The 25,488-nt window shown below is 48.8% G+C and overlaps 1 protein-coding gene across 1 annotated transcript; it reads right to left on the bottom strand.

Annotated features, from left to right (window-relative positions):
• Positions 1-1,495: 1,495 nt before the first annotated feature.
• LOC122371300 (zinc metalloproteinase nas-15-like) lies at positions 1,496-24,455 on the bottom strand. Its single transcript, XM_043347513.1, has 2 exons — positions 22,513-24,455; positions 1,496-2,117 (listed from the first exon to the last, which is right to left on the bottom strand). The coding sequence occupies exons 1-2, from the start codon at positions 23,720-23,722 to the stop codon at positions 1,873-1,875; spliced, it is 1,455 nt and encodes a 484-aa protein (XP_043203448.1). The 5' UTR covers positions 23,723-24,455; the 3' UTR covers positions 1,496-1,872.
• Between the last annotated feature and the right edge of the window lie 1,033 nt (positions 24,456-25,488).

Here is a 25,488-nt window from a genome sequence, read left to right as displayed (position 1 = left end):
AACATATTTGATAGGAAACTAGGTCAAAAGGAAAGACAGATTAGACAGAAGATATGAAACCAGAATGTGATTATTGGGATAAGTGTTAAGACAGCAAAGATCTCAGGACGAGAAGTAAAAGAGGCATTTCAAGACGATAGCCACAGAGAACAGAAAGAAAATGATGCATATCAAACTCACAAAAGCCGAGGAACCCAATCGTGGACAAACTATCGTGCTGGTTGATGTGTTCAGGGCGTGGTGGCTGACATGTTCCCGGCACTCTTGTCAGGAAGGACTGCTTGGCCAGGAAGTGGGGGTAATTGTTCGGAAGAAAGACGGCGTCTGTACCGCTAAGTGGTACTTACCTGTGAATCACGCTAGGAAGCTTTCCAGGAAGGGAGCTAGAAAGCAACTCTCTGGAAAGCTATATGCTTATAGCTAGCTTTATAAAAGCAGCTGTATGCGTTGTTTCAAGTGAACTGGGTCAACTGGTGCCAGCGACCTCTCGGTACATAGCACTTTTCTGGCATCGCAGTCTGATTTTGAATATAAAAAAGATAAGAAACACAAAGAGCCGTGATGCAGCTATTAAACCTACAGCTGGTGGAAAATATCTTACTTATTCCGGGTGTTATACCTACGTATCTCCAAAACGGAACACCAAACGCGCGCAAACTGTAAAAAAAACTGACACAATCGGATCAAAGTTTTAGTAGTCATGTTGGAAGATTACTTAATAATGTTTTAAATGTTGAGACGCTATATAGAAATGTAACAATTATTCATTATCCGAGCCAAACAAAAGTTGTTTAAAAAATGGTAAAAAGCACAGGTATTTCATATTTCTCACCTTGTGAAAGTCGTTAATGCCACGAAGCTGCGTATACCGGGAAGCTTAGATTGTTTCTTCAATTTTGTTTGATGTTCATTTTCCAACTTTATTCTCAATGCTCCTGGCCCGACAAACTGCATGTTGTTTTCCACACGTATTTTCCCGAATGATGTATTGGCATTGATAACATGAATCATGTTATCTATGGTATATTGGCTTCTTATATCCACGCTAAACCGCTGGAACATACCATTTCAGGTTCTTTCTTTTTTTAACCTTACTTATTTCTAGGACCCTAGACTGTAACCAGATTTTGATAAGAGATCAGCTAATCTCTCTAAACCGGTTGTTGTTGGAACAGAGCGGCACAATCAACGAATGCATTGGTCATATTCTCACCCGCCGTGCCGGTCTTGTGTGCTCAGGTATATCAGTTTGTCTTGTTAGTTGTGCTTGTCTGAGTTTCGCATTTGTTGCCTGGATACTGTGATAAGAACATGCCTGGAGTGTCAGGATAACCAGTTTGCTGCCGACCACTGACGTCAGTTTCTGGGTCACCAAACGGCTGACCCGCTGGAGACCGGTGTGTGCTGGCTTATGACCGGCAGTCCAAACTTCCCGAATCGCTTTATCAGGTAGTGTTAAATCTCGAGGTACGTTGGTGACCGGAGGTTATAGAGTTCCCCATATTTATTCGCAATTATTTAACGCACAACGTTGATAAAGTAGGCATTTCTGCATTGATAGCACCACATACACTCAGTCGACAATGGTAAATAAATAGGTTTAACATTACATAAAAATATGTACATATTTCTCAATAGCATATACAGATCGACTTAGCATTGAGCTTTACGTTTACCTCCAAACTGAATCGACCGCATCAAACTCTAGCTTCTGTCTAGTCAGTGCCCCCCCCCCCATCCCCCACTAGGCTCCCTTTATATTCTGTACTGTTCCTTCAACTCCAATCCTTGTCCACTAGACCCATCCACCTTCCAGCAATGTCATCCCGTCATAACAACACACATCACCCACTCTGCCACATTGCACCACCATTAGCACTTGTTGCACGACAATTTGCACACGACCAGCATGTAGCTGGGGTTTTTGTAGCACTCGCCGGCGCTGGCCCAGCCGGCGCAGTTGCTGTTGTTGTCCTTGCAGGGACTCGGTGGAGGCTTTGGCGGGGCCTGGCAGAGGCTACAGGAGAGCCGGCAGTAGACGTGCATGTAGCTGGGGTTCCTGCCGCACTCGCCCCGCTCGGCCCATGATAGGCAGGATTTGTTCATGTCCCGGCAGTCTGTGGAAGAGGAGAGAATTGTAAATGCGTCGAATCTATCGCGTAGAAAACAACTGGTGCCACTAAGCAATACCACGAGTTCACAATTGACTGCTCCTGTGATGTTCACCGTCTTTGAACATGATGAGACCACGATTAACTATAGCAGAGCGTAATCCAGGGGTTATGCTGGGTAAGCTTATTATGTTCACTGATCTTGGTGAACCGGGCACCGGAGGGTACTTACTTTTTGCTGTTTTTTTTCGGGGGGGGGGGATGTAAGAGGCGTTTCGACTGATTTGACCGCTGACTAAATGCGCGAAAGCATTTGACTCTACCCTGTTAAACCAGACGTGACAGGTCACCTACCCGTTCAAACGGTTAACCTGGAGAAATATATTTCTACAACAACTGACAGCACCGGTAGGTAACCTGTGTGAGGTTGCCCTCATCCAAGAGCGCAGGTAAATTGATCAAGGGTCGGATGGTGAGACTTGGGATGCCTGAGGATAGATGGTAATTTTGTAATTATTTGCCACACGGCATGAACGGATGTGAACCGTAAGCCTGGCAGCTGCGCAGCCCAGAGCTCCAACCGTCCACAAGACAACCTTCAACACATTGACCTTTGAAGAAGTTTACGGGCAGCACCCAAAGATTTAACACAAAGTACTTCAATTGAGCCTTCCAGTATAGGGAGGCAGTGATAGAGAAACATTTGACCAACACGACCGTGCCTTCACCTCAGCAAAACTGGTGCCTGCCTGGTACATATACAGGGACAGCTGCGCCATCTGGGTCGGCACAGGGTGATCGCTAGCGACGCTCTACACAACCGAGCGAGCGTCAGTTTCCGTGCTCCTCGCCAGGGTAGCAGGGCTGTGAGCAGACCTGTTTGCTCGCCTAAAAGTTTGAAGCTCTTAATGCCTCCTTCAGTCGGGCTAGGAAGATGTTTGACGAAGTGAGGGTAAATTCTTTGGCAAAGAGAAAACAGGTTAAAGGTAGTGTGCCAGCTTTCTTGGACCATATGGAGTTAATGACCCGGATAAGGAGAACCGGATTTTTAGAACTTATCCATACCTTCAAAACTTATGGAAACGTCTTAAATTCTTCAAATTTTGAGTACCCCAGTGCGAAATTCGCCCCCACGGGTTGTCGGTCGTACCCCAACCACATTTCACACCACTATGAACAATAAATGCACACACTAAAATCGCTATTACCGATAGGCTCATCCAATCAAGTTTCGATAAACCCGTTCATCATCATCTCCTGCGGTTTCGAACACGCCTGTTAGGTGGCTTCTGATGCTCGTCGAGGTCGGAATTTCCAAATACGCGTGGTGCGTCGGGCCGCGCGCTCTGACTTCGGCCAAGAAAAATGCGTCAGCTGATCATTGTCATTTCTGCCACTTGCGTGTGGTGTAATGGGGTCATAACTTAAGAGACGGCTGTTTCATATCAATTATTTTACATAAAATCATATTTCAAACCACAAATTAATGTTCGACAGCCAAATTTAAGAAACAATACCAATACAGGCTTACAGTTTAAGGCTCGACATTGTGTTGTCTACGATTAGACAGCTGATAACTCATTCCCGTACGTCGTATGGTCGTAACACTATAATGACCTTTGCTTATTGTCACAAGTGCGCCGCATTCGCGATTGTTGCCCGACGCCTGTTTGCAGGTGAGCCCACTACAGTTGTTATACATATCTAAAAACCGATAAACTTTTAGGCGAAAAAGGCACTATTCCAGGCCCATTTTTGATTTTTTTTTGCGATATTAGGTAAAAACAGAAGCTTCTTATCCTAGGAAAAATAAAACGGGAAATCTTTCAAAGGTGGCACACTACCTTTAAAGTCGAGACAGAGTTCGATTAAGTAGATATCCTGTTTACAATTTATGTGATTTTATTCCATTTATGAGTTACGGTGTCGTTTATCAACAAATTTATTGACCATCGCCAGGCCAAGGGGTTAACCCGCGCCCTGTGTCCTTTTTCATAAAGATTCTACAATCCGATTGTAGTTTGTACATTTGTAGTTTTCAAAGTACAATTTTACAAACTACTACTTTTCATAAAGCCTGGACATGCGGCGTCAATAGAATTGTACTTTCGATCCGGGAGCGTAGTTTTGCGGGGCTTCGTCTCCATAGCAACGGAATAAACAAAAACTTCTGCAACAGTTTCCGATGTTGTGTTGCAAATTGCGTGTGGTGTGCTGACAGTTTTTTTGCAATTTTTAAAAGAAATAATTATTGATAAATAACTTGAATTGCTTTTAAGGATCAGCCATCGCTTTGCACATGCATAGCTAGAACTTTTATGCTGAAAGTATTAACATTTTCAACATTGCAATCATTTCAAGATGTGCTTCTTTCGAGATTTGGTATCTGAGTAAGTCCAACAAGTCATTAGTTTCTTGAAAGACTGTTTCATGAATTGTTCAGACAATAATGCAAAAATGGCTGAAAAAGGCTTAGGTTAAGCCGATCCGAGTTATAGAGTGGCTATTATGCATATTGTTGACCGTCATATTACCTAGTGACGGGCTCTCAAATTGCTTTGAGCCTTGAATTACCCGTTTTGATAAGTAATGCAGCCTAGTGAAACATGAAGCAACAGGAAAGCCAGCGAATAAAATGCCAAAATCAAAATGCAAGAGCATTGTGACGAAGCGACAAGCAAATAGATGGAGCCGGAGGCTGGGGCCACCCAGGAGACGGGATGAAAACTGATAAAAATACAAGCCTTTCCTACTGCGTGAAAGGAAATGGGCTACATCTTGAAGAGAATGTGCATGGTCATTCCATTAGTGTTGGTTGAAGAGACTGAGCCGGAAACGAATAGGACATGAGCGTAAGCTGCTCTTTTTTCCAGAGAATTTCATCCACAAAAAGACTGCTGTTAATGTGAGATTATGAGCTATCTTTAAAATAATGTTACATAAGTCGATCGATGGTAATTACAAGTACCTAGGCATAATGTATTCAGATATTGATATCAATTTCAGCTGGGTATATATTTATCCTTGACTTCTAAATATTATTCGTCAACTTATTATGACTGCCTACTGAGTACTGAGGGGTGTTCACGGGCACCGCACACTGCTGCGTGCGGTGTGTGCGGTGCGTCCAGCAGGCGTGGGGGTAGGGGATGGGTAGGCGGTTCTGACGTCACGGCTGCGTGCGGTGGACGGTCCGCTGTGGCCAGTCCCGACCGGCCACAGCGCACAGTGGCCCTTTTTCAGAATTAGCACGCATTAATTCCCACATCACCTGAAAGTGGTGCAAGACATCACCACGTGATCAAGGACGTATTCCCTGCCAATGCAAAGACAAGAAAAGAAACGAACTGCCTAAGGAGATTCGGCCCAACAGCGACAGGCCGCTCGGCCCAAGATTTGGCGCACGTTCGCACGGCTCGCCCGCCGGCCCAGGCCGCTCCGAACGCAAGTGTGGCGAGCCCGCCAGCCGACCGCGCTGCACTGACCGCCAGGACGCCTCAGGGCGTCACGTGACCGCATCTGCAGCTGTTGCCAGCCACCGTTAATCGGCCCCGGCCGGGCAGCAACTAAGGTCAGCGCGACGCGAACAATACAAACACATAGGCGCTTTTGACGTTAGATCTTAAGCCGACCACTCGGGACTTGTGCGGCTTGGACATCAAACGCGACAAGAAATCGGACAGTTTTTCTTGAGCACAGCGTTATGCCTATATGACATTTCAATAAGCACATCTTATGGCAAAAGTCAAGCCACATTTAGGCGCCCACCAGGTGACACCAGCTTCGAGCCAGGTCAATGAGCTTAGTCGTATCGAATAGGAGCCACAGCCGCTCGCGGACTGAACTGGCTCACGTTATTCACCGTAGAAGCAAAATGGCGCAAAATGGCGCGATGCCCTTTGGTGGACATGGTCAGAAGAGATCGGCGATTCGAACGATGTATAATACGATATGTCCCAGAGTGTGTTACTTAACCCGCGCCCGGCTGGGGGTCCTGGATTTCCACGCCCTGCTGGGGGGGGGGGTGTTTGAACACCCCCCCCCCTTGTAACTCGGCTCCTGGGCCACGTAGCGATACGCGGAAGGCGGCGTTCGAAAGAGCGTCAAAAATAATGACGAAATCACTTCGGTCAATTTTTTGGTCAGGTCAAAGGTCAGGTCACCAGAGGTCATTGAAGGCAAAATTTCGCCGATTTCCAGGTCGAATGGCGAAAATTTCCAAGAAGCCAACGTATAACTCGGGAACCAATAGAGCTACAGCGCCGCGGAAAAGCGCATTCGATAGCCCTATTAACGCCCTTTCTGAGTAATTCTCTCAGATTTGACCTAACATCAACGGTTTTGCCTGCAGGGGGCAAAAACTACAAAAATAGCCGATTTTTTTGGAAACAGTTTTTCTGCAATAACTTTTGACCCAAGCCCTGTACGAGCTTACTTTTACCGGCATCGTGTTCCTCTCGTCAAGACGCATCGAATGAACTATAACTTGACCTTGAAAGGTCAACTTGAAAATTTGACCTCAGGTCAAGGTCATGACCTGACCGGAAAGGGTCATGTTGCATATCAGTCGATCCGTATCGTCGAGCTGAACACATCTAAGGCGTTTTCATCGCTCTAGCATGCCTCTATCAAAAGTTATTTGCGAAAAACTGTTAGATACCATTCGTGACCTAAGATGACCTCAGGGCATAAACAAGGGTCACGGACACCATTTTCATGTTCAGTGTGTCTAAACCACTTGTAATTCGGTGTTTGGGAGTGTTTATAATGTCTTTCATCCAAAAGAGGCGCATTTCAATTTTCTCCCATTGACTTATAATGGGGAGGTCGCAAAATTGACCTGACCTTAGGTCATCGATATCAAAATTCTGAGATATACATTTTGTACATGCTATTGCTCTTAGCAATCGCTGAAAGTTTCAAAGCGATCGGTCACTCGGTGTAGCTATGACAGACATTGAAACTTTTTATGAGGTGAGGTCACTTCAAGTGACCTGGTGACCTGACCTTGAATGACCTTGGTCTGAAATTTTCACAACATGTGTAGAATTGATGTATGATAAGGTGTACCAAAAACGGCGGCGCTCCGCGCCGCCGTTTTTGAGATATTCGCGAAAAACCACAAGGGGGGGGGGGGGGTGTTCAAACACCCCCCCCAGCAGGGCGCGGGTTAACCCTATTAGTGGCAGGGGGGGTTGTTTTTATCCACCCCTCAGGTTTTTCGGGAATATCTCCGAAACCGCTGAAGCTACGATGCTGAAATTTTCTGACTTTTCCTAAAACTAAATTGGGCACATTCCCTGAAAATTTCAAGTTCATAACTTTACCAGGGGCGGCTCCAGAGCACTGGGAATTGGGGGGTCCTATTCGTGAAGCGAGTCATTTGGGCGAAGATCACGATGCTGCACCAGTCTTACGAACAGTGAATGAAAGGTATCATGTGATAACATATACAAAGTTATTGTGCATCCTCTTTTGACTCGTTTTTGCTATAATAGGCGGATCCAGGCGTCCAAAAAGGGGGGTTATTTTTTACCTCCCAACATAGGTGCCCTGACACCGCCTATGCATGACCAATACAATTTTAGTCGTTCTCTCATAACAAAATTGTAACATAACAAGACCATTGCCACCCTTTTTAGAAACAGTACCAACAAAAACCTTATTTACTATACTTTTTGTGTACCCCCAATCTCAATGATCTGTATCCGCCTATGATTTTTGAAAATGCATATTTTTAGGATCCATGTGAATTCCTGGTTCATTCTCTATCGATCGGCAAAAGTTGCGTTAAGATTGGTTCAGAAACCTGGCCGTGATAAACAGTCTAAAATGTATCTGCAATTTGCCCGTTTTTACCCCCCTCTACCCCCCTATTGACATTTTTTAATTTTATTTTTTTTAGAAATGTAGATCTCGTTGAGCCACATCGAATGCCGTTTGAATTTTGAAAATCGGCCCGTTAGATCTCGAGATATCAAGGGGGGGGTCGTAAACAGCCCCCCCCCCCTGCCACTAATATGGGGTAGCCAGGAGCCTGCCACTAATAGGGTTAACATAAAGCTTCATATGTATGCCGCCATCTCCAGTTAATAATTGTCCTGTTATTGTGTCCACAATATTCGGCAAAAGTGGTCTATTTAAGTTTATACAATGAAAATTGTGGTTTCTAGGGCTTCTACGTAAACTCAGCTTCACAGCCATGCCACTAATTTTTAATATTTTCTCACCGAAAGCCTTACAAATTGATGTTCATCTCACCCTACTTTTTAGGGTCCGCCGGTGGTGTCCGCGCGCCTCTCGACAAACTTCGATTTTGCGGTCAGTTTTACCAAAGATAATTATTTTTTAGGAGGTAAAAATGGCACCATCGGATAGTTTGGAATGTTTTGCACACGATTAGACTGCTTGTTACTCAAAAGAAGAAAAAAAATATTTTGAATTTATGCGTGCTAATTCTGAAAAAGGGCCACTGTGCAGCGGTCGCTGTGTGCGGTAGGACCGCACACAGCCTCCAAGCTCCGCTCACTGCGTCCCTACGTCAGCCTTCCGTCACCGCACACAGCGACCGCTGTGGCCGGTCGGGACTGGCCACAGCGGACCGTCCACCGCACGCAGCACGCAGCCGTGACGTCAGAGCCGCCTACCCATCCCCTACCCCCACGCCTGCTGGACGCACCGCACACACCGCACGCAGCAGTGTGCGGTGCCCGTGAACACCCCTCCGACCGGCCACAGCGATCGCTGTGTGCGGTGACGGAAGGCTGACGTAGGGACGCAGTGGGCGGAGCTTCGAGGCTGTGTGCGGTCCGACCGCACACAGGGCCCGAGAACAGCCCTCTGATAAAAGGTTCAAATGAATAAGGAAAATAAATTGTTGATAAAATGCCGTCTTTTTATTGAATTATAAACAATGAATAGGCCCGAAGGTGCCCACATGTATGCCAAGTTTCAGCGAAATCGCCCCAGTAATAACCTATGTAGTTATTGAATTGGGAACAAAGTTACACCTCTTCTTTTTTGCTTTTTGCACATGCAGTGGGGGCCACTCACATAGGTCAAGAGTATCCGACCTTTGGTAGAAGGGATGCAGCTACCCTACAACAATTACCGCAAGACAATCGCCCTAGCGGCTGCTGAGATATGAGCCTCTCAAAATCACTACTTTTGCAAAACAGCTTGAAAATGAACAACCTTGACTTTTCACGTGGCACGCAGTAGTGGCGGAACACCTTCCTGCCGACTTTTGGTCCTATTCTTTCCATGCAACGTCCATAGGGCTAATGATAAAATAGCAAAATCAAACGGTGCCCCGGTGCCCCCCCCCCCCCCCCCGCTCCATCGCCTATGGTGGCGCGTGCCACGAGGGTCTCTGAAATGCATCAGGAGTAGTCAATTACGGGGTAGAAGGAATAGGACCAACCAACAAAAAAGACCGCAGGCCAATCGGTCCAGCGGTTGCTGAGATATTAGCCCGTCAAAAGTGTTACTGGCCGGGCCGGACTGGGCCGCTCAATACTGAGATTGTTTCGTTATATTGAAAAGACCTCGCTTCGCTCGCTGCGCTCTCTCGCTCGTAATAACACATATCGTGTATCTGAGCATTGGTTATTATTGAATTAGATTATTAGCAACGTTAAGCTGATTCCTATGCTTCATCTCCAAAATTCTACACACGGTTAGGGCGTTGTAGATTTCGATTGTATTTTCCGTCAAGGAAATCCCAAAATCAGAGGAACCGTTCTTTTTATGAAACAGATTGCTAGTTTTTGGCTGATAATTGCCGAATGTGAGTTGTAGGTTTGTGGAATTGTAGTTTGTACATTCGGATTGTACTTTTTCCTTTATGAAACAGATTTGTACAATCGAAAGTACAAACCTACAAACTACAACTACAATTATACAATTCCAGGCTTTATGAAAAAGGACACTGGTGGGGGGGGCTATTTTTTGCCCCCCCCCCCCTCCAGACTTTTCGATATATCTCCAGAACCGCTGCGCCGTTCGTCACCAAATTTTCAGTACCCTTCCGGACATCAATTTTACACAGTGTGACCAAAATTTTTCCAAAGGCTATGATAGGTTGGCCAGAAATGGCGTCCGAGTGACGTCATGTTCTGTCGTTTTCGACCCAAAAAAGGGTTTCGCGGGAAGAGCTGTCAGGCTTTGCAAAAACAGAAAAAACGATTAAAATTTGACCTTTTTTGACCTGACCTTGACCTGACTTTCACCAGAAAGTGACCTAAGCCGTACCTGATAGTCCTATAACCAACACCATTGAGTTGGAAATGAAAAATTGGCCATAAAACATGCATCGCACAACCTTAGTACCTAAAGTTAGGTTCATGTGACCTGACCTTTGACCCTTGGTGACCTGACCTGTGACCTGACCTGGTATTGTCAGTGACCTCTTATAGCAACATATGTACTAGGCAACTGACGCCCTATCGCTGATACTCTACAAAATGCGTTTTCTTCGGTGTTATAGCGCATTCCCTAGAAGACCCGTGAACTGTGAAACATTTCATCTTTGACCTGACCTGTGACGTCATCGGTGACCCCGAGGTCAATGAAATTTGTTTTCCCCCCACAAATTTGACAGGCCTTTCGAACGCCGTTTGAATTTTGAGGATCCGTCCAGTAGTTTCGGAGATACGAAGGGGGGCAAAAAATAGCCCCCCCCCCCAACCAGGTCGCGTTATAAACAGACCCCACCAGTGTCCTTTTTCATAAAGATTCTACAATCCGATTGTAGTTTGTACATTTGTAGTTTTCAAAGTACAATTTTACAAACCTGACTTTCGCATGAGAGAATGCGAAAGTCAGAGAATGCGAAAGCTGCACTGATTTGGTGTCGCTAGCTGAAGTCGTTTCCGCGCCATAGAACCCCAAATAGGCCAATGTCGGATTTTCCCGGAGGTTACCCCATCAAACACGTTTGCACGTGGCACGTGCTGTTCAATCGCCCCATATCTGACCCATACCATGTGGTAGCCGACACCCCGGGGCACAACATATTGGAACTTTTTCAAAATCTAACGTGGAATTTTTTTTGCAAAATCGATTTGAAAATAATTTTTCGAATTCGCCATAGGCTCAACATGGGGTAACTGTTTGTGACGATTACCCGAAATTTTGTCAATTATATTTTAAATAATTACCACCGTCAGTTGGGGTGCCAGCCCGAGATCCGACCCTAAAAATATCAGCAAATATAATTGACGAAATTTTTCGCAAATCGAATTTCCAATTTTCCCCCATGTTAACCCTATGGGAAAATGCACGTGCGGATTACCCCAAAACGGGTTAATTATATTTCAAGCGACCGATGCCAGCCGGTAGCTCCCCGATACGGGACCAAACGCTGAAAATGGCAAAAAATTCTACCGTGCCGTTTTTGAGGGATTCAAAATGACCCAAATCGCGGCAGAAACGCTAAACACCCCCCTAGAGAGGTAGCTCAGGTTGGGATTTTCAATAGAAAATCACAATTCTAAAGAATAGTGATTGTCTAATTGAAAAGTCCCTCCCGGACGCCTCCGAACAGGGACGGCAGCGCGTTTGGGATCTAACCGCGGCAGCCGCTGAAGCTGCGAAGCTGCTCGAGGCTAGTCCCGATGACAGACACCGTGCCCGACTTCACACAGCAGCGCAGCCGCACTCCGGTGCATGGCTGAACGCACTGCCTGTGCCCAGTCTCGGAACACTTCTCGACCATGAAACTCTTAGAGTAGCTGTTGCTCTTCGAGTCGGCGCTCCGGTATGTGCTCCTCACCGCTGCCGGTGCGGATCCACCGTCGACACCCTGGGGCTGCACTCGCTGTCTTGCCAACTGAGTGCGGGCCGTCTGCCGCGACACTCCGCGCTGAATGATGTCATAAAACGCGCCCTGCACAGCGCAGGCATGCCATCAGTGCTGGAACCAACAGGCCTTGATCGCGGCGACGGCCGGCGCCCGGATGGGATGACCACCTTCCCCTTCACCGAAGGCAAGTGCCTTATATGGGACAGCACCTGCGTGGATACATACGCCAGCTACATCATCGGTAAATCGGCGGTCCATGCAGGAGCTGCAGCAGAAGCCGCCGAAAGCCGGAAGAGGCGCCGCTATGGAGCGCTGGAAAGGCGTTTCAAGTTCCAGCCCATCGCCGTCGAAACGAGTGGCTCACTGGGACAGTCCACTGTCCAGTTCTTGAAGGACGTAGGTCGGCGAATAGCACGTGAAAGCGGCGACAGGAGGGCTACAGAGTACCTCTTTCAGCGAGTGTCGCTTGCCGTGCTCCGTGGTAACGCCACGTCACTTCTCATGGGAGCAGCCCACACAACTGGAAGCAGCATCGAACCCAACGACAAGGACGACACCAATTGGCAAGCTGGGGGCAGTGAAAACTCGTGTGAATCGAGAAACAGGAACGACCACGAATGCTTACTCGATACGCATGACGACAAAGGCTCCGATATTGCTGTGAACGACCTCGCCACGATCCTAACAGATACCGAAACCCCTTCTCTGATGATAGAGACGGAGCAGCTTCCTAGGTCGACAGACCTTCTGAAAAAGTATCGCGAGCTCTATCAGGAAATGCGGGCACAGTTTATTGCCCAGGGCCTGGACCGTGACCCTATGTCTGACCCTGAACTAGCGAGATACCTGTCTCGTGGGGGCAAAGGGAGCAAATAGGGGAATGGAGATGGGAGCGTTTTTTTTTACTGCACTGTGTACAATGCGTGACCTGTCAAATATGTGTTTGAATATATGATATGGTTTTAGGCAGCTTATTGTAGAGACAATACGTATAAACGATACGGATAATGTGAGTAAATTTTACAAATTACTACTTTTCATAAAGCCTGGACATGCGGCATCCATAGAATTGTACTTTCGATCCCGGAGCGTAGTTTTGCGGGGCTTCGTCTCCATGACAACGGAGTAAACAAAAACTTCTGCAACAGTTTTCGATGTTGTGTTGCAAATTGCGTATGATGTGCTGATAGTTTTTGCAATTTTTAAAAGAAATAATTATTGATAGATAACTTGAATTGCTTTTAGAGATCAATCATCGCTTTGCACATGCATAGCTAGAACTTTTATGCTGAAAATATTAATATTTTCAACATTGCAATCATTTCAAGATATGCCTGTCTCGAGATTTGGTATCTGTGTAAGTCCAACAAGTCATTAGTTTCTTGAAAGACTGTTTCGTGAATTGTTCAGACAATAATGCAAAAATTGCTGGAAAAGGTCTAGGTATGACCTCAGTAAGCCCATCCGAGAAATAGAGTGGCAATTATGGATATTGTTGACCGTCATATTACCTAGCGACGGGCTATGTGACCTCCGTGACCTCAAATTGCTTTGAGCCTTGAATTACCCGTTTTGATAAGTAATGCAGCCTAGTGAAACATGAAGCAACATGAAAGCCAGCGAATAAAATGCCAAAATCAAAATGCAAGAGCATTGTGACGAAGAGAGAAGCAAATAGATGGAGCCGGAGGCTGAAGCCACCCAGGAGACGGGATGAAAACTGATACAAATACAAGCCTTTCCTACTGCGTGAAAGGAAATGGGCTACATCTTGAAGAGAAGGTGCATGGTCATTTCATTGTGTTGGTTGAAGAGACTGAGCCGAAAACGAATAGGACATGAGCGTAGGCTGCTCTTTTTTCAAGAGAATTTCATCCGCAAAAAAAGACTGCCTATGTTGCTGTAGTGTCAGATTATGAGGTATGTTAAAAAAATATTACTTGAGTCGATCGATGGTAGGTATAGTACCTAGTCATTGTAGCGGGATTTCGCGGCGTTGCGGGGCTAACCGGGCGGTCGCTTCTCAGCAGGTGGGCTGGCTCGAGTGGGGGTGTTAAAATCGGCCTAGTGGGTGCGCTTCTACTCGTAAAAGCCCTTCTCGGTTCAGCCCCTCGCGAACTCGTCCCGACTCTGTCTTTGCATTCTCCGTGGCGATCAATCATCGGAAACACATAGGCCAGGGTTAGGGAATGGGAGATAATGATAAATGATAATCAATTACCCTCGATCATATTGGTATAGAAAATCAACTCTATTTAACAAAAAGTCCCACTCTCAAACAACAGCGCCTTTCCTAGCTGAGGGCTATCTCCCACCGGATATACACAACAATCATACTTCCACTCGTGCATCCCTTCTCACTTCTGTCATACGTCCAGTTATACCTCATAATTATCAGAGTTAGCCGTCTCCGATCCCTCCCTCTTTGCCTAACTTCCCCCGGTGGTGCTAAGGCGTGCGCAAGTCATTATTGAGTCATTGGCCTTAAATTTCATTAACCGTTATCCCTTCATAACCACAATGCTCCGTACATCAGACAAACGCTTCATAATGCTCACGCTACACGAATAGAATATACGAACCACCACAGATTTCGGCACTCCGCCCTTGAATTACGCGACTTATAGCGGGTCCAAGACCATGCCGAACTACCTACACACAAATAATAAACACACACGCACGCAGGTTGTTGAGCGAACAATGGACTTACAGCATGGGCCGGTAAACCTTTGCAACAACGTACGCAGCCCTTGTCTTACTGCCACTCGCGCGTGGACCTACCTTCTGCTGCCAGTGGTCAGTCAGCATCTCTAACACACTCCAGCCCACGGTTCCGGAGCTAGAGCTCGCCGGGCACTCAGTAGCCCGGGCTTTCCGCGGCGGACGTATCTAAAATTTGAAAGCCGGGTTGGGTAACTAAAGTCCGTCCGTGATACTAATGACCGCATCTCGCACCAGCCATAGTTCAGGGTTTCCGGGCCAACCCGGCGACCTAAAAAAAGGTTAGCTCTCGTCGGCTAACTACAAAGACGACACGCGTCTTCCACGCACGCAGGTCCACTCGGGGATATCCTGCACTCAACACACATCGTCGACTACCAGCACATAGGCGTCCAAAGCCCTATCTATCCGTGGCTGGTAGTTAAGCTGTCGTCACAGATCTATTCGAAAGGACCAGAGCATGGCCGGAGCTACTCGACTGACTGCGGGTGGCCAGCACCGTCTGACTGCGATCACCCGACTCGAATGCTCGGTATCTAATGTTCACCCCCGTCTTGCGGCATTATACGTTCCTTCGCGGGGCATTACTCTTCCGGCGGCATACGATTCCCTCGCTAAGACGCCCGGGGTCCTAACCACCTCCGAAACTATCTATGTCGCTCTTCAAATGACGTCCCGCGCCGACCACTTGAGGGACCGATAGCGGGCCTACCTATCTTTTTGAAACCGGGCTGGGTAACTAAGGTCCATCCGTGATACTGATGACCGCATCTCGCTCCAGTCATAGTTCAGGGCTTCCGGGCCAGCCCGGCAGCCTAAAATCTGCCCAGCCTCCGAGGCTGTTAACCTTCGCCCTGGTGGGGGGGGGGGCCATTTTGGCCCCCCCCCCCCCCCTGTGGTTTTTCAGCGATAACTCAGAAACCACTTGAGTTAGCGCCCTGAAACTTTGTATAGCTGTTTATTCAACATTTTTACATCATGTCCTTTTTTTGGGGGTTCGGGTCAGGTCAGGTCAGGTCACAAGGTCACCAAAACTGACACCACCTCTAAAAAAGTTCAAAGCTCTCTCAAAGGCACAGCTTTTATCCGATCGATGTAAAATTTACAGTACTTGAAGATGTCACCCAGCTCTACAAAATGGCTATCTCGGATTTTTTATAAATGTGACCTAAGGTCAGGTCAGGTCATCGCTGCTCCCCATTATAAGTCAATGGGAGAATCGAAAAGTAGTTGTTTTTCAGCTAAATCGGGCGTGATTGTTCCTATATTTCGTTATTGAAGTGTCTTGGGTCAGCAAATCACAGCCCATGTGAAACCATTTGCTTGTGACCTCGCTGAGGTCACGCTAGGTCATCTCCCTGGTCACCAGAGGTCACCAGCGGTTTTTCTGCACTTACTTGTTATTGAATAGAGATAGAGACTCCGTTCGACGTTTATCGTGTTTGTCTCGTCAATGCGGATCGAATGATATGCAGCATGACCTATTTCGGTAAGGTCATGACCTTGACCTGAGGTCAAATTTTCAAAATGACCTTTCGAGGTCAAACTATATATCATTCGACGCGTCTCGACGAGCCAAGCACGATGGTGCATGAATCGTTTCTCTATTTTCTCGTGAATGCATGCTATAGTTAAAAACATTTTCAACGAAATTTGCCAAGTTGACCTTGCATGACCTCTGTAGGCCAAACCGTTGAGCTGAGGTCAAATCTGACAAACCTTGGCGAAAGAGCTTGAAAAGAGCTATCGATTGCTTTTTTCCGCGGCTCTCTAGCTCTTCTAGTTTCCGAGCTACAGCGGAATATGTCCGGCAACACCGAAAACACTGAAATTTGACCTATGATGACCTCTAGCGACCTCAATATTGACCTTAGCGAAAAAATGACCGAAATACTTTCGAACGTACTTGTTATGGGCTTTCGTTTGCTTTTTTCCGCGTCTTCCTAGCCCTCTTCGTTTTCGAGTTAGACGGGGGGGGGGTCATTTTGGCCCCCCCCCCCCCACCAGGGCGAAGGTGGCTCAGACCCACACCAGGGCGCGGGTTAATCCGAGACGGAACACCGTCATCTCGCGGCGGCCCACCCGCCGATACACATCCCAGGCGACGGCCCACGTGACCTTAATTATCACCCAGGCCTACCCTGGGCCGGAACAATCGGGCCACTGGTCCCGTGTCCCGCTAGCCAGAGGTTAGACAGACTACAGCCCGTCGTCCCCTCCGAGCCAGGACACGAGGCTGACCGGGTAACATTTCTTGAAACCCTCCTCGGCGGTCTGTGCCCGACTCGCCTTCATCCTCACGTTTAATTTCGCGACTTATTGCACGCATCCAGGGCTTACTCAATCGAGGCCTTATATCTAGTGGGGTCTGTCCGAGTTTAGCGCCATTCGGGAAACCCGATTTTTCTATTTGTACAGTCCGCGTCTCTACTCGCGTCTCATCTCCCTCCTAACCCATGGCCGCGTCGGTGGATTCTCCACGCACAGGGGCGTGACGTGCATCATCTATCTCCCCGGTTCCATCCCTTGCAGTGTCCATGTAGAATAAAATTACATATATTTCGTGTGCAACAAGGTCTAGTGTGTTGCTTGTGTGCGGACCGTTGGTAAATTGATTAGTGGAGTGCCAGGAAATCCGCTGGCGAGGGCATTTGGGAGTCAACCGGAGGAGCTCCAGTATCGGTTGGGCTAGGGAGGTCCTGTATGTGTTGTGTATAATCGCTATCGTTTGGACCGTGGGATAATTCGGGGAGGATGGAGTGCCAGGAAATCCACTGGCAAGGGCACTTAGGAGTCAACCGGAGAAGCTCCAGTATCGGCTAGGCTAGGGAGGTCCGGTGTGTGTTGTGTGTAATCGCTATTGTTGGACCGTGGGATAATTTGGGGAGGATGGAGTGCCAGGAAATCCACTGGCAAGGGCACTTAGGAGTCAACCGGAGAAGCTCCAGTATCGGTTAGGCTAGGGAGGTCCTGTGTATGTTGTGTGTAATCGCTATTGTTTGGACCGTGGGATAATTTGGGGAGGATGGAGTGCCAGGAAATCCACTGGCAAGGGCACTTAGGAGTCAACCGGAGAAGCTCCAGTATCGGTTAGGCTAGGGAGGTCGTGTGTGTGTTGTGTGTAATCGCTATTGTTTGGACCGTGGGATAATTTGGGGAGGATGGAGTGCCAGGAAATCCACTGGCAAGGGCACTTAGGAGTCAACCGGAGAAGCTCCAGTATCGGTTAGGTCAGGGAGGTCCTGTGTGTATTGTGTGTAATCGCTATTGTTTGGACTGTGGGATAATTTGGGGAGGATGGAGTGCCAGGAAATCCACTGGCAAGGGCACTTAGGAGTCAACCGGAGAAGCTCCAGTATCGGTTAGGCTAGGGAGGTCCTGTGTATGTTGTGTGTAATCGCTATTGTTTGGACCGTGGGATAATTTGGGGAGGATGGAGTGCCAGGAAATCCACTGGCAAGGGCACTTAGGAGTCAACCGGAGAAGCTCCAGTATCGGCTAGGCTAGGGAGGTCCTGTGTGTGTTCTGTGCTCCCCGTATAATCCCTGTGTGCACTGTGTAAAATCAAACAGATAAAGAAAACTGATCGTTGTAAATTGCTCTGGCCAGACACCTTGGAAATGACCTCTTTCCCGACTGTGGGTTGGCATATGGCCTTTTATGCTCCATCCTCCGATCCCTGCCCTTCAGCACTATACTCACACTCGTATTTCAATATTTACAAGTCCCATTTATTTACATACTCCGACGCAACACCTTAAATTCCCTTACACGTCAAATTTAAAAGAAACATTCTGGGCCCAGGCCGCCCATCAACTGAGCCCCACAAGCCGCGCGGTGCGGTACACAGTCGCCCGTCCCTTTCCAGACTCCCCACGGTGTATAATCCCCTCCGTCCGCCTTAATCACCACGGGGCGCCGGACGAGGGTCCACGTCGGCACGCGTCTCGCGCCACGCGCACAGTTACATAGTTTACCGAAATCGAATTGTGAACTTAAGCTACCTAGACTGAAAGTCCCAAGAATAAATTTAACTACCTAAACTGAATGGCCTAAAACATTGCAGACGACACCTAAAAAGGGGAATATAATGTGGCTCACATAGCAGTAACGAGGGGGGGGGGGGGGTTACTTGAAGGATTTTAGGGACTAGGTGCGCACCCGTGTTCACCGCGTGACCTTACTTGAGATGGAGTCGCTGACATGATGGTCGTGTCCGTCCAGCGCCCGGCCCGGCGGCCAGAGCCGCCGCCGGCGCCGTGATGCCAGCCGCTGGTGTCTCGTGGGCTGTCCGCGATGTCAGACGAGAGACGTGGGCCGAGAGTGCCACCGGCGCGGGATGCGTCGTCCGAGAGAGCGAGGACCAGAGAGCGTTCCAGTTCCGTTTCATCAACTTATACTTTTGATGACGTCATACTTCAGAGGGCCGGGCAGCATCTCCTTGTCCAATCTTCGTCCTCCATTCTCAGAAAGTGCGTTTGGCTCCGCCTTCAAACGTTCGTGATTTGCTGAAGTTCGGCACCCCCGGCCATGCAGTCGCACCCTTTCACGTGGCGATCGGGTGGAATTCGCCGCCGGCGCTCACGGCGCCTGAGGTGCCAGGTGGCGGGCCTGGCCCTCCGCTCCCCCTTGTTTTGAAGTCAGCTCCGGCCAGATGTCCTATATTTTGTCGTTGGCGACCGAGTTCCATTTCATCCTGTTTTCGTACAAACCGGGTCGGTCCCCGCTCCCCTTTCTTGTTTTGGTTCAAATCAGGGCCGGTCTGCACTCCCCTCTCCTTGTTCTCTGGCGGGGTGCCGAGCGTGGGACAGAGTCTTGTTTTCCAAAGGCTAAACTGATTAATGGCTCGAGGCTGGCAGAATGGCGCGTTTCGGTATGCTATTTGTTGGCTTCAGATCCGGGTTCTCATGAAGTGGGGTGGTCATCTATAGAGGACCCCTGTTTGTCAGAGCCTACTGCGCCGTCTGTGTGGACGGCAGCTGGGACGGAGAGAGGGTATCACAGCCGATTTAGCCGGCTGACCGTGTCTGTGCGGCGCTCGCAGATGGCCGTGTTTCAGCTTGTGGCACAGCTTGCAGTTCAGCATGAAAGATGAAAAAAATGTAACGCATCTGCGTTACATCATTATGTATTCAGATATTGATATCAATAATAGCTAGGTATATATTTGTCCTTAACTTTTAGATCTTATTCATTAACTTATTATGACTGCCTATTGATAAAAGGTTCGTGTGAATAAGGAAAATAAATTGTTGATAAAATGCCGTATTTTTATCGAATTAAAAACTCTGATTGGGCCCGAACGATGCTACGAATTTCAGCGCTTTAGTTCCATATATTCAAAAACGCCATTGGCGTGGGTCAGCCGGATCGAGGGGGGGGGGGGGTCGCGTCGAGCCGTTCAATGCCGGCATTTTTTTTTTCGGAAATGTGGCACACATGAAGTTATATATAAACATGAAAATGATGAAAATAGCCAGTTAATTGCCTTTTGGGCGAAGAACGAGCGAGTGAGTGAGCCCTGCATCATGCATGTGCAGGACGCCAGGGTACCTCCAACTGGCTCGTGCAATGTGCAATGTGCATTGTGCACCCTACCAACCATTTATTAGCTGAGCACCAAAGTCGGATGCAAGCGGCCCAGCCGTTCCCAAGATCTGGATGTGACACCCTGCACGTGCGCAGGTGCAAACGGGGCCCAAACCAAGGCCATATATAGGGCCCAAACAGACTTTGCACGGTATACTCTATCTAACCGGTCCCCAACCGTATACCAAATTTGAGTGCAATCGGCCCAGCGGTTCTCTAGGTCTGGAGGCACCCCCTGCACGTGCAGTAGCACCCTAACCGCAACACATGGGAATGCATTGCTAGGTGGGCGCCCACATGTATGCCAAGTTTCAGCGAAATCGCTCCAGTAATTACCTAGTTATTGAAATGGGAACAAATTTGGCACCTCTTCTTTTTGCATTTTGCACATGCAGTGGGGGCCAATCACATAGATGAAGAGTATCCGACCTTTGGTAGAAGGGATGCAGCTATCCTACAACAATTAGGTACCGCAAGACAATCGCCCTAGCGGCGGCTGAAATATGAGCCTCTCAAAATCACTACTTTTGCAAAACAGGTTGAAAATGAGCACCCTTGACTTTTCACGTGGCACGCAGTAGCGGCGGAACACCTTCAATAAAGGGGGGAGGCACTGCCGACTTTTGGTCCCATTCTTTCCATGCAACGCCATTAGGCCTAATGTTAAAATGGCAAAATCAAAGAGGGGTAGGTACAGTGCCCCGGTGTCCCCCCCCCCCCCTGTTCCACCGCCTATGGTGGCACGTGCCATAAGGGCCTCTGAAATGCATCAGGAGTAGTCAATTACGGGGTAGAAGGAATAGAACTATCCAATTAAAAAGACCGCAGGCCAATCGGTCCAGCGGTTGCTGAGATATTAGCCTCTCAAAAGTGTTACTGGCCGGGCCGGACCGGGCCGCTCAATACTGAGATTTTTCCGTTGTATTGAAAAGACCTCGCTTCGCTCGCTGCGCTCTCTCGCTTGTATTAATACATATTGTGTATCTGAGCATGGTTATTATTGAATTAAAATATATTAGCAACGTTAAGCTGATTCCTACACTTCATCTCCGAAATTCTACACACGGTTAGGGTGTTGTAGATTTCGTTTGTATTTTCCGTCAAGGAAATCCCAAAATCAGAGGAACCGTTCTTTTTATGAAACAGATTGCTAGTTTTTTTGGCTGATAATTGCCGAATGTGAGTTGTACGTTTGTGGAATTGTAGTTTGTACTTTCGGATTGTACTTTTTCCTTTATGAAACAGATTTGTACAATCGAAAGTACAAACCTACAAACTACAACTACAATTCTACAATTCCAGGCTTTATGAAAAAGGACACAGGGCGCGGGTTAAAGTGAAGAGCGAAAACCCAATATACCTCGCCAAAGCCCACCCCGGGTGTTTCGTGTTTGATTCCGCCACCGGCATCGACAGAATAAATTAACCCCACTCACTACAGCCCACTGATTTTCACAATGGAGGCTGGGTTCGGTCTCAATAGTTCCTCGGCCCACGCCCTTACTGATCTCGCCTCCAGTTTGATCGACTCATTCTCACCACTCCCGCCCGCCCATACACTGTGGGCGAAATCCGCTTCTCCTCCCACGTTAGTTTTTCGCGGATGCACTGATGTTCATTCATAGGTCAGGGAGTCGATGGCGCAACTTATGCTAAGTCGTCGTGCATCCGTCTCACAGTGAAAGCTATTTCATTAGTCATATCATCGTATTTGAATTGTCGTCGATTATATTAAATAAGTGACTTTATAGTGCGCAGAACAGTCGTCGAGACGTTGAGGCGTTGAGTAATCGTTGGATTGTAACAAAAAAAAAAAAATATGTCATCACAATCATAAGGTAGCATCGTCGTCGTCGTCATTTTCTTTTCTACTGGTTACGCGACAAATTGTTCATTTGATATAATATGTTCATTGTTCACGTTTCAACGTTTTGTGAGCTCAATGGCGTAATGTGTGTTGGGAAGTAAGCAAATAATTGTGGTTTGCGATAAACAGTGATGGCCTAAGAACGAAGTCTAAATTGCAAAGATTACACAGCGCACAGCTAAAAACAGAACATTGTTGGTAGGTTGAACTGAAGATCAACCCATTTTATCCTATACTTCTACTGATTGACTCCGTAATCCTTGATTGCATGAACTTTTAAATTTTGACGGTTAAATCCACTATTTTTGTTTAATGAGCGCTATGGGGATCCCAAATTGTGTCATTGCGCCGGCGTTTTATATGCACCAAGTCCATACACTTACTAAGAAGCAGTTTCAAACGTCCACGTTGATTCTTACCTCCGCACTCCTTGCAGGACCGTTTGCAGTACTGCAACATATACTTCGGGTTTCGCGAACACTCTCCTCGCGTGGCCCAGTACTCGCAGTGATTGTTCGTATCCTCACACACAGTGGGCTTTGGCGTGGGCGGCGGCGGAGGCGGTGGCGGCTTCGGCTTCGTGCCCCCGCAGCCGTACAAGCTGTTCAGCTTCTGCACGTCCAGGCTGCTGAATCCGTCCCGTTGACCCATTCGTCCATTGCCAGCGCTCCGGAGCGCCGTCAATGTCGGCCGAGTCTTGTCGCGCGCGAACGCGTACGGCCCGTAGTGCATGATGGAGCCGATGTCGTACGAAAGACCAAGGTTCGGCACCTTGCCCCACTCGTACTTTTTGAAGTTGAAGCGCATCAGCGGCTTGATGTTGTCGTAATGCACGCGCACGAAGTCGTCGCGGTCTGGGCGGCTCTGTTCGTGCCAGAATCCTGCCGCATGCATGAACTCGTGCATCACGATGCCTTTGAAGATACATCCCTGTCCCAGTGACAGCTCCTGCCGACCGCCCTTCTTGCCCACGGAGCTGAAGCAGCCCTCGTCTTTGGTGACGTGAACGTGATCGTACTCGGTGTACCCCGGCGTCAGAGGAATCACTCGGATACAGGTGCGTCGCTCGAACTCTTTCACGGCACTGGCGATGACACTCTTCTCGTGCGTTGTAAACCTACCGGACATGGTGTAGTAGATCCGCCCGCCCGGCCACAGACTAGTCTCGACCACCGCGTTGTCCTCATTGAGCGCCACAAAGTCACTGACGGGCATGACGATGTCTCCCTGGAAATACTCCTCCTGGTACATGAGATCATCGATATCGGCATCAGAGGGTTGCTCCACCAGGTTTTCCGCACGCTCAAAGTCTTGCGGCGTGAGCGGGCTGGTGTCGAAGATCACTGTGCCGCCTTTGGAGAAGGAGTCTCGATTGTCCAGCTCCGGGATCTGACCGAACGGACCAAGCCTGGAGCTCAGAGGGGAGGTTTCGTCGTCCGTCTCGTCAGTCACCTCGGGACTGCGCGCCACAGAGAGCAGCACGGAGTTCAGAGACACGGGTGTCGTGCAGTTGTCCGTGGAGCGATTCGCTAGGCCGGGGAGAACGGCCGACCAGCTCGGCCCCGCGCAGAACGACAGCAACGTCACCAGCAGTGTGACCAGCAGCGTGGCATGTCGTCGTCTATACATTGTGTTTCACTTAGAGGCTCACGATGCACCGCAATGTTTGCCAATCGAGGCGGCAGTGACTCAGTATTACTCAGGTTAGGGATACGGGGCAAATAATGAGGGAGAGGGAGACCAAGAGTTTCCGAAGAACACAGGTTATTTAGATTGGGAATAATGATCAGACGGCACGAATAAAGTTTAGTCACATCAAGTTGGATCAGATGGGGTTTTCCAGCTGTGGTTAGATAATATGAGGTCAGTTTAGGTCAGGTCAGCTGAATAAAAGGATCACCGCAGCTCAGGCGAAATAGCAGTTGCTGCGGATCCGTTATAAAAGACCGGGTTATGTAAAACAACACCAGCTTTTATCGCCCCCAATTGTCTAAGCACTGAAGTCACGCTCCCGATGGATGCAACTGCGATGCGAAGGTGTGACACAACACTCTTTAATCTGCAATGCATTAATCTGCAATGCACTGCATTACGCACTCCAGACACCCCACACTCCTCAGTCCGGTCACTCTGCACCTTTCAGTCCCGTCTCTCAGTCCGCTCACTGTGCACCGCTCAGTCCGTGCACCGTGCTCCGCTCATTCCGTGCACTGTGCACCTCTCAGTCCCTGCACTGTGCACCGGGCGACGGACCCACGCGGCGCCAGCTCGGCCGAGCGTCTGAGCGAACCGGTGAGCTCTGCAGTGACCTGGGCCGGGTGAGTCCGCCACCGCAGACGGCCTGCCCCCCGCGGTGCAACGACACGGGCCGGCCGGACCGGATCCTCCATCCTACCGGCCGGCCCGGTCACGGACCGTCCCACGCGCCGCGCGAGGATGGCTCGCACGTGCCGGTGCCATCAGAGGCGGCGCGACGCCCCCGCCGACGGGCGGCGCGGCTGGCTGTCAGCTGGGAGTGACAGTGGTGCAGGGCGGTCAGCCCAGCTCAGAGACGGCGCCGCTCGACTCCCGGCCGTCCGAGCTGCTGGTGGGAGCTGCTCGACGGTGACCGGTTATCCGACGGCGCTGGACCGGACGCGAGGCGCGGTTGGTGCGGTCCGACTGACTGCTGGAAGGTGCCACTTCACACTGACGTCCCCACCACAGCCAGTGCAGTGGAGAGATGAGCGGCCTAAATAGTGAGTGCTCACTCACGCATTGTGCCCCTTGTGATCTCGCCGCGGCGGTTCGGACCATATCCGGGGTCGGTGTGGGAGCAGCAGGTCATTGGGTGAGCGATCCGGAATCCCTGCGAACCGGTTCTGCAATCTGCATGCACGGCTGATTTTAGTAGAGCAGATCAACTCGTCCTGTATAATCAATCAGCTTGTGCGTTTGTAGTTTGTACTCGTATGTCTAAGTCTAGAAACGGTTTTCAGGCTTACAATCATCATGACGCAATTGATAAGCGCATCAAACCAAGATTTAACCCGGCACTCGGCAGGCGGTGGGCCTACCAGCCACCTTCCGCGCGGTGGGGGGGGGGCATTTTTTTGCCCCCCCCCGTATCTCCGAAACTACTGGATGGATCCGGAAAATTCAAGCGGTGTTCGATAGCCCTGTCAAATTTGTCGAGGGAAACCAAATTTCATTGACCTCGGGGTCACCGATGATGTCACAGGTCAGGTCAAAGATAAAATGTTTCACCGTTCACGGGGCTTCTAGGGAAAGCGCTTTAACATCGAGTAAAACGCATTTTGTCGAAAATCAGCGATAAGGCGTCAGTTGTCTAGTACATATGTTGCTATTAGAGGTCACTGGTCATACCAGGTCAGCTCACAGGTCAGGTCACCAAA

The sequence above is a fragment of the Amphibalanus amphitrite genome, unplaced genomic scaffold (genome assembly GCF_019059575.1).
Source record: "Amphibalanus amphitrite isolate SeventyFive unplaced genomic scaffold, NRLGWU_Aamphi_draft 001230F_arrow, whole genome shotgun sequence".
Lineage (NCBI taxonomy): Eukaryota > Metazoa > Arthropoda > Thecostraca > Balanomorpha > Balanidae > Amphibalanus > Amphibalanus amphitrite.
Note: the sequence above shows the minus strand (reverse complement) of the source record. Positions and strands in the feature narration are given on the sequence as shown.